General features: G+C 34.4%; 1 protein-coding gene across 7 annotated transcripts; it reads left to right on the top strand.

The window, feature by feature from the left end:
* The first annotated feature begins 920 nt into the window (after nt 1-920).
* LOC122312037 lies at nt 921-4,354 on the top strand. 7 transcript variants are annotated; one of them, XM_043126840.1, is made up of 7 exons: nt 928-1,086; nt 2,016-2,259; nt 2,432-2,670; nt 2,769-2,998; nt 3,142-3,234; nt 3,356-3,451; nt 3,602-4,354. In XM_043126840.1, exons 2-6 carry the CDS (start codon nt 2,049-2,051, stop codon nt 3,426-3,428), a joined length of 846 nt encoding a protein of 281 aa, XP_042982774.1. In that variant the 5' UTR covers nt 928-1,086; nt 2,016-2,048; the 3' UTR covers nt 3,429-3,451; nt 3,602-4,354. The 7 variants fall into 7 exon arrangements, 6 of the variants coding, with proteins under 6 accessions (XP_042982776.1, XP_042982774.1, XP_042982775.1 ...); XM_043126842.1 differs by having other exon boundaries at nt 921-1,086; nt 2,636-2,670; nt 3,356-4,354; XR_006243007.1 differs by having other exon boundaries at nt 2,769-2,978; nt 3,356-4,354.
* Nucleotides 4,355-15,772: the final 11,418 nt, after the last annotated feature.

The following is a 15,772-nucleotide window of genomic DNA, read 5'->3' as shown; positions in this document are numbered from 1 at the left end:
TAAATATACTGGTTTATAAATTATATATATACATATATAAAAATATAATATTTAATATTATATCAAATTATTTAATTATTGTTTCTATAATTATATATGAAATAAAATTATGTTAAATATTTATAACATAAAACTTTAAAATCAAATATGAACATTTGATTGATCATATGTATAGAATACTAAAATATATATATTAATTACATTTATTAGCCTACTAAATTCTCAACATATTCATTTTAATAAATACATAATACATTAGCAATACTAACATACAATAATATATTAATTACATTTTGCTTATAGTAATTAAGTAATTAGTATATAGTTGTATATTAATTTCATTTTACTTTAATTAATTATTAAAATTAAAAAATTGAAGCGAATTGGATAGAAATGTGTAAAATTGAAAATACTGATTTAAGATGGTAACTGGTTCGGAATCGGTTATTGAAAATGCAAATATTATATATATTATTTTAGTTCTAAAATTTGTACAAAACAGAGCTGAACTTGAGTGAATTTAAGTTTAAAATGGTAATTTTGGTGAATTTCCATAAAGGGAAAAAAAAGTTCTACAATAGTCAAAACTTGAGTGAATTGATGTTTAAAAGAGTTACTTTTGTGGCATTTCAGCGTAAAACCGTACTCCCAAATATCTAAGGCGGGAAGGTGAAATGGGTTTGGCGGGTTTGGAACTTTGGTGACCATATTCAGGGGCAAATGTGTAATCGCAAGTGTTTTAGTGCCATTTCGTATGCTAAAAGCAAACTTTTGTGGTTTGAGTTTTGCTACATACAAGTATAGTCGCGCACTAATCCGTGTATCAATACTGATTTATTCATATTTAAAATTTAAATTAACACTATTTTTAATAAAATCTACTTTTTGACCAATCACATCACATTGGTGCACAGATTAGTGCACAATTGTACTTGTAACTATATTTTTCGTTGTGGTTTATTGTGAGAACCAAACAAATTGCTAGAGAGATAAACTCCACTACCCAGAAGAATCCCAGTTTGCAAGGACGCGAGGATTAAGCATAGAAGCTTGTGGTGCGCGCTGCGGTTTCGGAACTGACGACAGGTAAAATATCCTTGTTGCCATTTAAGTATGTTCTACCAATTTGTGGTCATCGATGATATATATGTCCTTCGAGTCGTTGAGAGGTATTTTCGGTTGGATGCCTATACAAGGAAATGTAGTGTAATTCGTAGCATAGAAATAATATTACAAATAATCATAGTGTGTTTGATTAAAATCGCATATGACTTGCTTCTATGGGTTTTTAAGCCAACGATGTTGACAAAATAGCAGAGCACCCTTGTGCGAGTACGACTAGATGTAGGAAACCCATTCTCACGGGCTATAAGTTTCTGGTTGGTATTTTTGACCCATATTCTAAAATTCAAATGTTCTAAGAGGTAACACAGACCTCAATCCTAGGTTTCCATGGTTTAGTTCAATGTCATGAGACACATACCATTCCTCATGAAGAGATGTTGTAAATTTGTCAAACTGCAGTTTACCCACATATATGCAGTATAAAAAAGTAAAGGTATATACCTATTTTATTTAAACTGCATCTTCAAGTTATCGAAGTCACACAAATCCACTTAACACATCAAAAGTATATAACTAGTATGAAAAAAACCAACAACTATCAGGAGCACCTAGATGCTTTCAAATATCTAAACCATGGAATTTGGGTGGGAAATTCCAAGACTACGACTTTGTGGGTGCCAATAGCATTGTATGTGATTAATACCTTTTTAAGAGGGAGGGTAAACCTTGTGGATATTTTGCTCAGCCCACTGTTAGGATATTTACTGTAAAATATCCTCCCCTCTTGAACACAGCAATTGGTGGGTGAAAGTTTGAGAAATTTTTCAACTGTTCTAGAATGTGATAGGTATTATTAACTTATATTATGAATGTATAAGATGCTCGGCGTATAATTCTATGTTGACATAATTGACCAGTCATGAGTTTATGAATGTTGTTATTGGTAGTAGCAGGAATAACTGGTTATAAGTGTAACGATATAAATGGTGCGAAGTGTAAGAAGAGGCGTACGTGGACGAGGGGGAGGATTTGGGGGGATTTTCGTGCAGAGGCCAGAACTACAAGATGAGCCATCTCCACTACAAAATGTACCGACACTAAGAGATGACACTGACGACTCATCGGATGACTCCACCCAACCACCTGATGTAGTATTCGAAACTGAGTTCCCGGAACAGCAAGATCCTAGTACAGGTAGAGTTATACAATTTAAAATTGCATTTTACTAGATCTTGTTACATAGGATAGTGTTAATTATTATTTGCGTCACATACAACATTGTAATATGGTGTTCACTTACATTTTGTTGGGATACATATGAAGTGGAATGACCATTTTTTTTCTTTTGATCTTCTCTAAAATTTAGTAGCTGTGAGTAAGAAACAAGGTCGGGGACGGGCAAAAATGACAAAATTTGACATGCTTAGAAAGATTGGACTGATTCCATTGCTAATCAAGGAAGGGGACACAAAGGTGTCGTGTGAGAATGCAAACGTATTTAGTGGTAGAGTCACATGGATCATCAAGCATTATGCTAACATGGGTTACCAACGTTGGAATGATGTGCCAGAAGCTGAACAAGAGGAGTTGTGTGCTCGTGTCCGAGTAAGTAAATTGGGTAGACACTTCATTTTGGGTCTTCATGTGGTTCTTTTTGTATACTTATTTAAACCATAATTATGATTTAATTTGTGGGTGTTTAGGCTGACTTTATTATACAATGGGAAAAACCAAATCATCGTAAGACGATTACCGAGCAACTACATAGGAGGTTCAATTCTTTCCACTACGACTTACACAAAATCTACCTCGAGTATGGAAGTCATAAAGTTGCTGTTGCTAGAGGGACCTCCATGGTGGATGAAGCAGTATGGAGGAAATTGTGCATGCGTTGGGGTAGCAAGGAGTTTAAGGTAAAATCGTGTGATTTGGGGTATTTTCTCATTGTTTACTTCTGGTTACTAACTAGAAAATAGAGAATCATTTCATTTGTATAGAAATGTTTATATTTTTCAATGATATGTAGAAAGTAACAATACTGGGTTTAACTGTGTAATTTTTTTAAATCTGGACCAGACCTTGTCATTGCAAAACAAGGCGAATAGAGCACTACAATGAACCAACCATACTACTGGCAGGAAGTCCTTTGTTCGAATACTGGCCGAGCAAGTAAGCATCTAGGTGGTTATGTGTATGAGTCCTAATTTCAGCATTATATTAGAAGTTTAAGTCAAGTATGGCACCCATAAAAGTTGGTCCATGAAATTGAATGTTTAATTGGTTGTTTCAGCGTGATGGTGTTGCTAATCTGGTGGACTTTTTTAAAGAGACTCGTTGGTCAAAGAAGAAAAATGGGTTTGTGACCAACATGACTGAAGAGCTTCATGTGAGTTACATGTGCTGATCTCAAGGGAAGTACCCAGTAATATTAAGTTGTAATTAACTTAATATTAACTACCTAGGCTAGATCTTGTTTTGTTATTAACTACCAATGACTTAAACCTTATGTATAAAATTTCTCATATTATTTTGGAAGGACAAAATGGTAGAAAAGCCGAATGAGATGGAACCAGAAGAGCGGACTAAGGACGCAGCTGCTGCAGTGTTCAGGGACGTTCTAGGAAAAAGATCAGGCTATGAAAGGGGTTTGGGCGAGAAGGTGATGCCTATAACATCAGGAACAGTGAGTGCTCCTGAGAATGGAGGTGTCTTGTCAGAGGATGCATTGTTTTACAAGGCCCAATTTGAGGCACTAAAGGCCAATGTTCAGCAAATATTGGTCAAGCAAGCGGAGTTTGATAAATTTATGACATACTCAATGTCACAGCAGCTGCCCCAGGGAGAGTCTCCGAGGGAGACACCGGGAGCTGTCTAACTTTGGTACACAACACTTATTGGGATTTTTTGGTTTTTTGAGAGGCAATGGGATGACGTCCTAGTGGGTGGTTGTCTGTGGTAATTTTGTGAGTGCTTCTCTAGACACATGGTTGGGTACATGGTTGGCCATATTAAAGAGGAATTATGCCTATTTTCTGTTTATTAGCATTGCTGAGAGGTCCTAAATATACGCACTTGGAAGTGATAGACTAAAGGGACTGCTGCATGCATTATTAACACATGCTTAGCAAGATCCAGATCTTGCAGGATACAAAGGATGGGCAATGGGTTGTATGAAATGATGCTGTAGCCATGGAGCACTGCAAGAGGGACAGCTTGTGGCATTTTGCATGTACTACAAGTGTCAATATTTCCAGAATTTTTGTTGTGGGGGTGATAGTGCCCTAAACAGGTACCTACTTCTGCAAACTCTATAGTGACATATGGTAGAATATCTTTGCAATTTAGGTTGATACTTTGGGCTGCTTCATTCTATGCCATAAATTTATATGGTCTGAAAACAGCTCCTGTAATTATTATTGGTGGATATAATTGTAGGGTAGGTATGAATATATTTTACTTAATATAGTGGCCTTTTAGCTTGATTAAACTTGAGGTGTTACTACTAATTTATGGGCCTAAATTGTAGTATTGCTTCTTTAAGATGAACCCTGAGTGTTGATGCAACTTGGTGTGTAAATAGTTTGGAAAATGTAGTATGAATTTTCCAGAATTGTACTAGCTTAGATGTTGATCATGTGATAACATTTTTCGCCAAATAAGTTCTGTCACCAGTTGGTTGCAATGGGACTTGTGGGATTTAGTTAAAAAATTTAATATCTGACATGTATATAGTAGAATGAACAAACAAAAAGATGGTTCTTAGGTTCTAAGGCTATGTCCACATAGGTAGTATGAAAATCCCTTTATTTGTTTTAATATATACATGGGGTTAAATGAGCCATTGGTAGTTTATGTTAACAAGCTGAGAGCTGCTACAAGCTGTTGTTGATGGCATATTTGATTTTTTAAACAACTTCATTTATGTTGGATTAGTGGTCTTTCATATCTCATGTTAATATTACTTGGTTGATTCCATTCTTAGAAAAAATGGAGCCAGGAAAAGGTATATTACATTGCCAAGCTGATGGGTCATTGCTAAAGAGATGGGATCTATAGGTTCTGTTCAGAAATTCTCACCATGCTACCAAGATAGAGAGGACTCAAATTTTATCTGCCACATGACATTGTGTAACCAGCACATATTAATGTTGCCTTGTATTAAATTTGCAAATGATCATTGAACATGTTTCGGCATAGTGGTGTGTTATTTAACTTGATCTTGTTTTGGTACTAATATATGTATAGAGTGATTGGCACATTTGTCACTTAGATTAGGAAATATAGTACTTCTCAAACTGGGTGGTAATTTCTGTGCATGTAATACTCGTTGGCCTCCAAATGATAGTATAGTAGTATCTTTTCGGTTGAAATTGAAACTATTTGAATCCTTGATCAATTATGTCAACTGCTGCATTATTCTGTTGCTAGTCAGGGTTATAATAATATTGAGATCTGGCTAAACTAATATAATTTATAGCTTATAAATATTTTCATACAACAATATTAAAGTTAGCATTTTTGGTAACCAACTAGACCCAGAAGGTAAAATCTGTGATAACACAGATATATGTTGGTTTCCTATTTTAAACAATGATTCCAGTGGGATTAATATTTGTGAGGCAACTAATTGCGTCGGTAATTAGTTGGAGTATTTGTATTAAATACACTTCTATTGCGGCAAACATAGAAGTCCATTTGTGTAGAAATGGGACAGTTATGGGGAAATAAAATCACCGCAAATATATTTCACTATGGGGATCTTTATTTGCGTCACTATTTGTTCGCTGCAAGAACTACAACTTTTGCTGCGCATAATTAATGCTTTTGTGACGTATATTAGAAATATATTTCATGATCCGATTTGCGGCGAACCTGCTAATATTTGCTGCGTGACGTTTGGACCCATTAACGGCAATTTCCATTTCATTTAGACACCCAACAATAGACGCTAATAGATTTTTGCTACCAATATTTTTCGCTGCTAAAATCATTGATGGTAGGACACGAACTGTTTGCGTCTCATACTTTTCGCCGTAAATATAAAACTTTATCAATTAACTTTGCAGTAGCAATGATAACGTTTTTGCGATGTTACGTACACTGTCACAACAACTATATATTGCGGCGATGTGGTAGTATTTGTGACTTTAAAAATGGACGCTAAAAATTAATGATTTGCACCATTCAGCATTTTTGGCGGCAGATTAAACATGTAAATTGCGGCGCCCAATTCGCAGGTAGACTTCCTGCTTTTTGCGTTGCATTCTTGTTGCGCCGTGTAAAACTTTTTGAGACCAACTTCTACCGACCACATAGCAGCGAACAGCATGGGACGGGAAAACTTTTTTGCGAGCTGATTTTGAGCTATTGCTGCGATTTTCACCGACACAAAATGTGTGTTATGTTGTAGTGTGATGGTCATAATGCCCCCAAAATAGACCAAGAAGGACAAGAAGGAAATCAAAATCTAGACAGTTGATTCAAAAGTTGGCCCCCTTTGAGTAGTTCTCATTTGATTTTTTTTTTTTTGTTTTATTTTTCTGCACCAATGCAGCCCACTTCACCTATGGCATTCTTCTACCTCCTTTCCATGGTTTAATCATAAAGGTTTAGGTCACTATTTAACTGATCAAGTCATAACAAATCTGAAAATTTATTCAAGCACTTCACCACCCACACACACCAATTACAACACTTCCCTTCATCCAAGACCAACACCCCTTCACCTCTCTTCCCACCATTTGAGTCATATAAATATCCCCCTTCACCCCTCATTCCCTCACACCACTCATCAAATTTTTCCTTTAGAGTTCTTGAGAGCAAAGCATTCAAAGTGTGAGAAAGGGTGCTAACCAAGTAGCTTGAGTGAGGTCTTAAAGTGAGTTGAGTTTTGAGAGTTCAAGAGCCATAGATTTTGTAAGTATTCTTGCCTTATCTCTTGTTGGGTATTATATTAACATGTTAGGCTTTGATTTATGGCATGAAAATGATGATTTGATTGATTTATAAAAGGTTTTACTCAAGGTGTTGCATATCAATTTAGATTTGGAGTTTTAATTGAATAAATTGTTCTGAAATGATATATCTTGACATTATTTTATGTGTTTTAATAGTTTCTTGGGAGATTAATTGATGGTTTAAATTTGAACAAAATAGCATTTTATGATCGGTTTATAATCCAATATCTTGTATTGATCATTTAAGTATTCGCGTTGCACTTGTATGAGCATGATCTTGGCATATCATGTTCTATTTCCTCAAGGATGGCATATCATGTTCTATTTCCTCAAGGATGGCCTTATGAGCCTTTAAGAACCAATTATCATCATGTTATTCATGCCTAAGTATTTGGATGAACTCGTGTGGTATTATTCTAAGCTGTAAACATGTTCCAAGATCAGTTTTATGTATCTATGTTTAATGTAATTGGATCACACACGCAAGCATCCATAGAAGTTATAGAGTTGAAATCACATATAGGCCCATATAAATGCATGCCATGGGTTGGCTGATTTTGGCATGTTATGATTTAATTCTTGAAATTATAATGGTGTAGATGATTTTGAAATATAAAAAATATATGGTTTGTGAAATTTGATGAATTTTGGCGCTCAATTGTAAATAGTAAAAATTTAGGACCTTATATAGTAGCAATTTTGGTAAGTATAGAGACAGTTTTGTAAATATTGATTTGTGACCGTTTTTGATTATGAACATTTTCCTTAGTAGTGCAATTCCTAACTTAAAATAACTTTGATTACAACCACATCAATTATCTAAACCTTCGGAAAGTTGGTAAGTTAGCTTCTAACCTATTCCTAGATAATTTATTTATGATTCTTGTATAAATGCTACATTCATATTATAAATGTCATTTTGAATATGAAACATCATATGAAACATTATTGAGCATTTGATTACTTGCTTACAGGACATGTAAAACTTTCATCATTTTAACATATTGCATATATAAATGTCTTTTTTACATAGAGTTTACTATATATGCACATACCATGAAATATATTTTTCAAGCATAGCATAAAAATAAGTTTTGTCATGACCCTAAAGGATAAGATAGAGAATTATCCTTGTGGAACTCTTTATGAACATATTGAGAGTATGTTATTGAACTTTTGAAGTTTTTAGAGTTGTTTGAAAAGTGATAGACTATTAACATCAATGGTTGTTCTTTGAGGTCAAAGTACTTAAAGTTTTGATATGAAGGAAGTTGTTATTTTTATGATATAAGTTTTTGGTGTTTGTTCTAGCATGTTATTAAAACTTAGGATGTAATTTTGTATGTTGCCTGTTTCGGTTTTAGCATGAAAGATAGGGTTTAAAAGAATTACAACAAAAAATAAGAGTTTAGCATGTTTTATGTTTTGGCCTATGCTTGGTTCACCTAGCTATGTTGTGTTTGAAATTCTTATAATTATATATTTGGATTTAGGTAAAAACTTACTTGAGAAATGTAAATTTTGGTGAGTTTTGAAATTAAGATGTGAAATCTTTAAACTAGGGATAAAATGGTAATTTTATTTTAAGTCAGTAATTTTATGTTTCTAAATTTTTTTAATGGGGAGTTTCTAACTTTCAAAAATATCTCCTGACAGTTCCTGTTAATTCATGCATTAAATTCTTCACACTACACTCACTATAAATTAGTCTTTAACTTACTTTCAAAATACTGTGTATGTATGGTTGTAAGAAACCATCATCCATGTTCATTATGCTTATCATAAACATCATATTATGACATGCTATGATTTATTTCAAATACATGTTTATGTATGAGTAAGTTAACATCTAACTTACTGTTAGGATATTGTGTATTTGTGTTGATAAGAGAATAATTATTCATGTTCTTATACTCTATACATGTCTCATTATGCTATGTCATGAAATATTTATTTATTATACATTATTATTTATTACACGATATGCCATGTCACAAAATGGTTATCTATTTCATGTTATAACATGTCATTCATCACATGTATATGTCACGTTATGTTATGTCATGTCATCTGCCAGTTTGTTTCACATCACATCATGTCTCGACTACAAAGTATGTCACGAAAAATAGTATTTTTTCAATCAGTCATGCTTAGGATACTCATGGCATAATTACTATGATTGTCCGAATTCTCCTTTGATAATTCATGCAAGGTACTTTTAGCATAATCATTCTGATTGTTAGAGTATCTCTACTAAAATGCTCATAGTATTATCATTTTGATTGTTAGAGTTTTTTCATTCAAGTTATTACTAGGTATTCCTGGTGTAATCATTCTGATTGTTAGGGTATCTCTACTAAAATACTCATGGCATAATTATTCTGATTGTTAGAGTATTTTCATTCAAGTTATTAATAGGTACTCTTAGTGTAATCACTCTAATTATTGGAGTATCTCTACTAAAATGCTCATGGCGTAATCTTTTTGATTGTCAAAGTATTTTCATTCAAGTCAATACTAGGTAGTCCTAGCATAATCATTCTGATTGTTAGAATATCTTCACTAAAATGCTTATGGCCTTATCATTCTGATTGTTAGAGTATTTTCATTAAAGTTATTACTATATACTCCTGGCGTAATCATTTTGATTGTCTAAGTATCTCTGACAAAATACGTTAGGCGGAATCATTATAATTGTTCACCTACTTTTGATGAAACTACTAGTGAAATCATTCTAATTGTCAGGGCATTTCACGTTCTTGTCACTTCAAGTTCATGTCCAATTTGATATTTAGATTCACATGAAGTTCAAGTTCAATTAATGTATAGTTTCACGTTCAGTTCATATTTAGTCTCACATACAACTCATGATTAGTTTCAAGCTCAGTTTTATGTCACTTTTATTTCATGTTCAATTCAAGTTATTTCATCAAGTCACGTCAATACATGTCATGCTATTTGTTAAGTTATGTCACGCTTATTCATGTTCACGTTAGCATTCTTGTATTTTATTGTTATGCATGCATTTTTATACTTTTAGTTTAAGTTGATTGTTAACTTGTTGATATTTATAATCAAATTTCACTTAGTAGTTCTAATTACCATTCCTCTCAGAATGATAGATCATATGCCAAGACCAAGAGTATCAACATAAGATCGCTTGGAGGAGATTGATTAGGTCGCAATGCAACGATGAGGGGCTCATTATTTTGATCAGTCTAGTTTATATATAAGATTATGGCTATCTTACCTGAGTTGTGCGAGCTACTCAAAGAGCTTGCTAAGTAGTTATATTAGTTTGTTATGTACTTAAGGAGCACTGTCTACAGTACTCATGATGTCGCTAACCTTTTGAACTAGTACTGTAACTTTTGATCACCTGATATCTTAAGTTTATGAAGTATGTTTTTGATGTTTTGGAATATATCTTATCTAGTACATAGTATTGTTAAAAAAAAATATATTCGTTATGAATATTGCATATTGTTTAGATATATACTAAGTGTATTGCATCTTTATTTATCATGAATAGTGGTAGGTAACCTTGTGTTGTATGTCTCGAGACTTAGGCTCTATCAAATCCTAAACGAAATCTGGAAGTGTCCCAATAGGGGCTGACTTGGTGTGGATTGAATATATGACATATGATGGGAAGTTGACTTGTGAAAGAAGGGAAACAATCTGCTGGAAATGGAGGGAAGGAAGGGTGCTCCCGAGTTGGTGACTTTAAGGTAAGAAGCTTGAGTGTTTGGCTTGCCATAAAATACACTATTTAGGTTGAACCAAAGGAATTAATTCAGGCCATGGAATGGTCTTTCAATGGGGAAAAGTTTGTGCAGAAACGAAGGGAAAAGTAGAGTCTCTACTGGAACCAAAAACACCAATCCAATTGGCTCATTTAAGGTTAGTGTTTTACTTAGGGTTTCAAGTCCATTTGCAATTGGTTTGGTCAAATGAGTATACCTTAGTGTAAGGGAGTGAATGGTGTAAGAAATAGTGCATGAGTGGATGGTTGCTTATAGAAGTGGTTTAAACTAAGAGGGAAACATAAGTCAAAATTGAGTAGCACATTTTTGGGGTTTGGGATTTTAGGGTTTTGATTACCCTTAAAATTTGGGGTTTCAGTAATGACTCTCGCTAGATAGCTGCCTGTTTCTCTCTTTTTACAGTCTCGTGGACGGATGAAAGAAGGGAAGTTATAGAATAGGGCAGTGAAGGCAGGGTTGAAATCCTCTTTGTTGATTGGCCATTGATGTACTTGAGTAGTTAGAATAGTGGAATGTGTAAGAAAGCATGTTAGCTTACTTGGTTTTCACTCCATCCACCCTATATTGTGTACTCCTCTTAACAAGTATACAATAGGCTCCAAATGGAGAGCTATAATGGTGCCATTTGTCCAAAAAGACGTCCTAGTGATCCTAGGGTCATTTGGACATCCTACATGGCGATGTGGCAGTTGTTTGTTGTAGGTGCTACATGGCACTCTCTGGTTGACTGAATTTTCATCCAAAAAACTCAAAACATTTTTTATTGCATCATAAAATTTTAAATATTCATAAGAGTCTAATGGAACAATTCATTTTACCAAATTATAATCCTAGGTGCCTCAAATAAATAAATAAAAGTAAATATGTCCTCATAGCGAATCATAATTCCATAACGTCAACAGTATAAAAACAAATCAACTGCTCAATTCATGAAATCCTCCTATGATTTCATGGTGTTTCTATGGTCTAAAGAAATAGACCGTTACAGCCACCAAGCGCTTACACCAAATAGTTACTCCATCAACAGTCGCTGCCTAGTCAATTGCAAACCACCCATCTGTGAAATTAACAATGAGAATATCATTAACAATGAGAATATCAAGGACCATAGACACAGACCTTTGTGAACCACCACCTCACATTGCTAAGCTCTTCCCTACACAATGGAAGATGCTAGGCCCACTGCCTCAAGCCTCTGTCTTACACCATAATAGACCCACGTCCCGTTCTTGTTCTAGCGACAATTACAACCATGGTGTCTCTGCCCATCAAGACCACCTTAATCCCACTGAAGTCCACACAATCTGATCCTTTCTTCATTGTAGCGTCATGGAATCCCCTATTTTGTATACCAAAAAATAGATAAAAATTATACTCGTAGTATGGCATTTAGAGCCCCCCAAACCAACATAGAAAGTGCCAATCACTGTGTGGGTTGCATCCTCTGCATCTCGACAAGATGCTAGTGTGCCATGGCTGCATTGAAGAATTACCGGATGCTACCTAATGAGTTTCAACACCAATGTTGCACATGGTAAGCCTCTCTCTCTCTCTCTCTCTCTCTCTCTCTCTCTCTCTCTCAGACACTCCCGAGTAACCATGAAATCTCCACTGAGATAATGCCCTTTGTCGGCTTGGGGTTCATGATACACATATACACCCATAAATCATCTTAAAACTGAGTGTTAAGTACTTTGAAAGAGTACATCAAAGTAATCAATAATTAATAATAACAAAACATGCATGTTAGAAGATCATGAGCGAAAGAGACAAAGGTGTAGAAGATGAACATCCTGAACAAACCCATAGACATTACCTATGGCGCCTTGTTTCTTGGTAAAGAATTTGATAAGGATTTGTGGTGTCAAGAGTTCTAGATGTTTGCAAAACCCAGATTCAAATTGGGTTAGGTGTGCAATATTCACTAGGAAGTGTACGTGTAAAAAATAGATATCTTATTTGCAGCAGAAAAGTAAAGGTTTAGTCTGAAGGCTAAACGTTATTGTACTCAAAGTCAACCATATATACATTCTTACAAATCCACAAGTCACTTCATTACTTAAATAATTATACACATATCCAACTGTTTCATTCATACACCAAAAATAAGGCTAATTGAACACATATGGTCGCTTGACTGATAAATATAAATACAACTCCCATAAATGGACAAGTTTTACAATAGGAATAGACCTACACACCTGCTGCTTGAGCTGGGTTGGCTCTTCCTCCTTAGGTATCACTCCTGGATCTAACTATGCATCAAAGTCTATGATTTTGATATCAAAACTATAGGTAGATTAGGCACCTATGACAAGACCGCTAATGAGAAACAATAGTCATGAATATGCAATCAACAGTTTCATGTAATGAAATGGGTGAATGCATGTATTAGTGTATCACCCTCTTAGGCAAAAACTTATGTATTTGTAAACATGGTGGTGAATAACCCTCTTAATAAAACACATTTATATAAGCATGGTGATGAATCACCCTCAGAAGAATTACCCTCTTCTCAGGAAAAACACAGTATATATCAATGTTTTGAATACCATACCGGATGCTGTACCGATCAAGGCATTGGAACGAAATATTTCGATACCGTTATCGTTCTGTATACCATTTTGGGATAGTCGATATATGAATAAATAAATAAAAAAAATAAGTAAAGGTTGAAATACCGGCCAGTACGTAGGTCGATACAGGCAGAAATATTGGCCAGTACGGTCGGTATTTGGACTGGTACGAAACAGGTGCAATTTATGTATCGGACCAGTGACTGGTATGGCATATAACAGTCGTACCGGCCGATACAGTACAAAATTAAAAATAGTGGTATATTTAATTAATTGTCGCCGATGCAAGTGACTCAATCAAAAATGAGTAGCACTAAAGCTATCCCAAGTGCAGGAGGATGTCGTGTAATAATTAGAAATAAATTCCTAGATCGTCTCCTCAGGGAAAGTTACTTAGAAATCAAACTCGTTGAAAAAGGTGAAAAACTTCACAAAGAGAAAATAAAATGATGGTATGTGCAATGGATGGAAAAGGGTACTAGTCATGGACTAGATTCATGTCTTTTGATTTTGATTGTCGGATTGGAATGTAAAGGACTAATAGATTAAACTCAGAAATTAATAAAATTAAATTAAGCATTAAACTAAATTAGAAAGTAATTGACAAAACATGAATTGAAAATTGAAAATGCCCAAAACCAAGATTCTAGAATTCATCTTTGTAATTAAATCACAAATCCTCAAAATAACACATAACAATTGTAATCACTATTAAATGAAAACTTAAGGAAGTGAGAAAAATAAATAACACGAAATAAGTAAACAGAAAATAAATTAACCAAACTTCTAAGTAAAAATATCTCAAAAGTATTCTATAAACTTTAAACTGAAGTTAAATAAAAATAGAGAACGAAAAGTCTAAACGAAAACTCCCTTTCACTATTCAATTGAAATTTAAAAGCAAAAAGGAACAATTTCTCACGTATCACTCTTGAAAATTAATCTCTAAACCTTTAATAAAAACTCTAGAACAATTCCTCTACTCCCCACGTATGATGTTTCAGAAAAATCAAAAACAAAAACAAAAGCTTAAAACCAAACCTTTCTTGCAATAAATTAAGGTAACACAATTAATTAAAACTTCTAAAACAATTTTTTTTATTGCATGAAACAAAATAGCACACTTGATTAAAATTAAGGTATTACACTTAATGAAATACAATTCTAGAACAAATCTTAATACACTAAAAAAAAAATGCTAAAACAACAAAGCTTTGAAGCTAAAAGGAGAAACAAAATTTCCGAAAACAATAAGGAGCTAATTCTTTCAAGTACATAGCAGAAAATTGTGTGTATTGAGTTGTGTTTGTCTAAGTTTTAGTTGTGTCTTTGTAAGCTTCGGATTGCACCCTTTTATAGCCGAACATCTTGGCTAGTTGCATCTCCATTCAATTGGTTTCACACTTCAATCTTGTATTCACACCTTAATTCAGCCACCTTTTGCATTCACACCTTAATTGGTTTCACATTTCAATCTTGCATTCACACCTTAATTTCGGCCACTTCTTGTTGCATTCACACTCAATTTGTTTCACAATTCAGCCGCCTCTTGCATTTCTCCTAATTGCCATGTCTTGCATTGCATTCCTCCTCTCTTATTTTATTCAATTAGTTTACTAATTCAAATCAAACAACCAAGTCTTCATGCCTAACTTCTTGCAAATTCATACACGGTTTCTTCATTGCCTCCCAGCCGACTTCTTCAATCTGTTTTCTTCAATATGTTATTTCAATTTCAGCACACAGCAATTCATTCACACGTCTCTCTCTATTTCCCACCGACTCCCTCTCTTTAACCATGCACAAACCAACTATCTCTCTAAACTTGCACTCTCTCTACACGTCTCATCCTCTCTCCAACGTACCCCATGCAGCTCCAGAAAATTCATGCACTGATTGACTCTTCAAAAGCAGCACCGATTGACTCTTCAATTAATTCTGGAAATTCCCCACAATCATGCACCAGCTTTGCTTTTTTTTTTTTTTCTTTTCACAATTCCTTTTTCATTTCCAGCACATCATGCACTTTAATTTCAGCACATGTTTCTCTATATTTTCTTCTTATTTCACCCAGCAATATGTTTATATATTAAGTCGGCACCAAACTTCCCCCAACCACAATTCACAGCTGACTTCTCTTGTTGAATATGGCACTCTACTTCAAGCATTTCGGTGGACAGCAGCAGCATTTGATGACTTCTTCCTTCCCATCACATGTTCCTCACCTTAATTTAGCTTCACCAACCGATGTAAGTTAAGCCAAACAAGCAGCCTTCCAATTAATGTATAATTTAGGTGGGTTGAAAATGAGTTGGTGGATTTGTGGGGTGATTGGTGTAGCCGTGTATGAGGTTAGATGGAGTTGGGATTGTTTGAATGGTGAGAAAGCTCAAGACAAAGTATAAAC

The sequence above is a fragment of the Carya illinoinensis genome, chromosome 1, assembly GCF_018687715.1.
Source record: "Carya illinoinensis cultivar Pawnee chromosome 1, C.illinoinensisPawnee_v1, whole genome shotgun sequence".
Classification (NCBI taxonomy): domain Eukaryota; kingdom Viridiplantae; phylum Streptophyta; class Magnoliopsida; order Fagales; family Juglandaceae; genus Carya; species Carya illinoinensis.
Note: the sequence above shows the minus strand (reverse complement) of the source record. Positions and strands in the feature narration are given on the sequence as shown.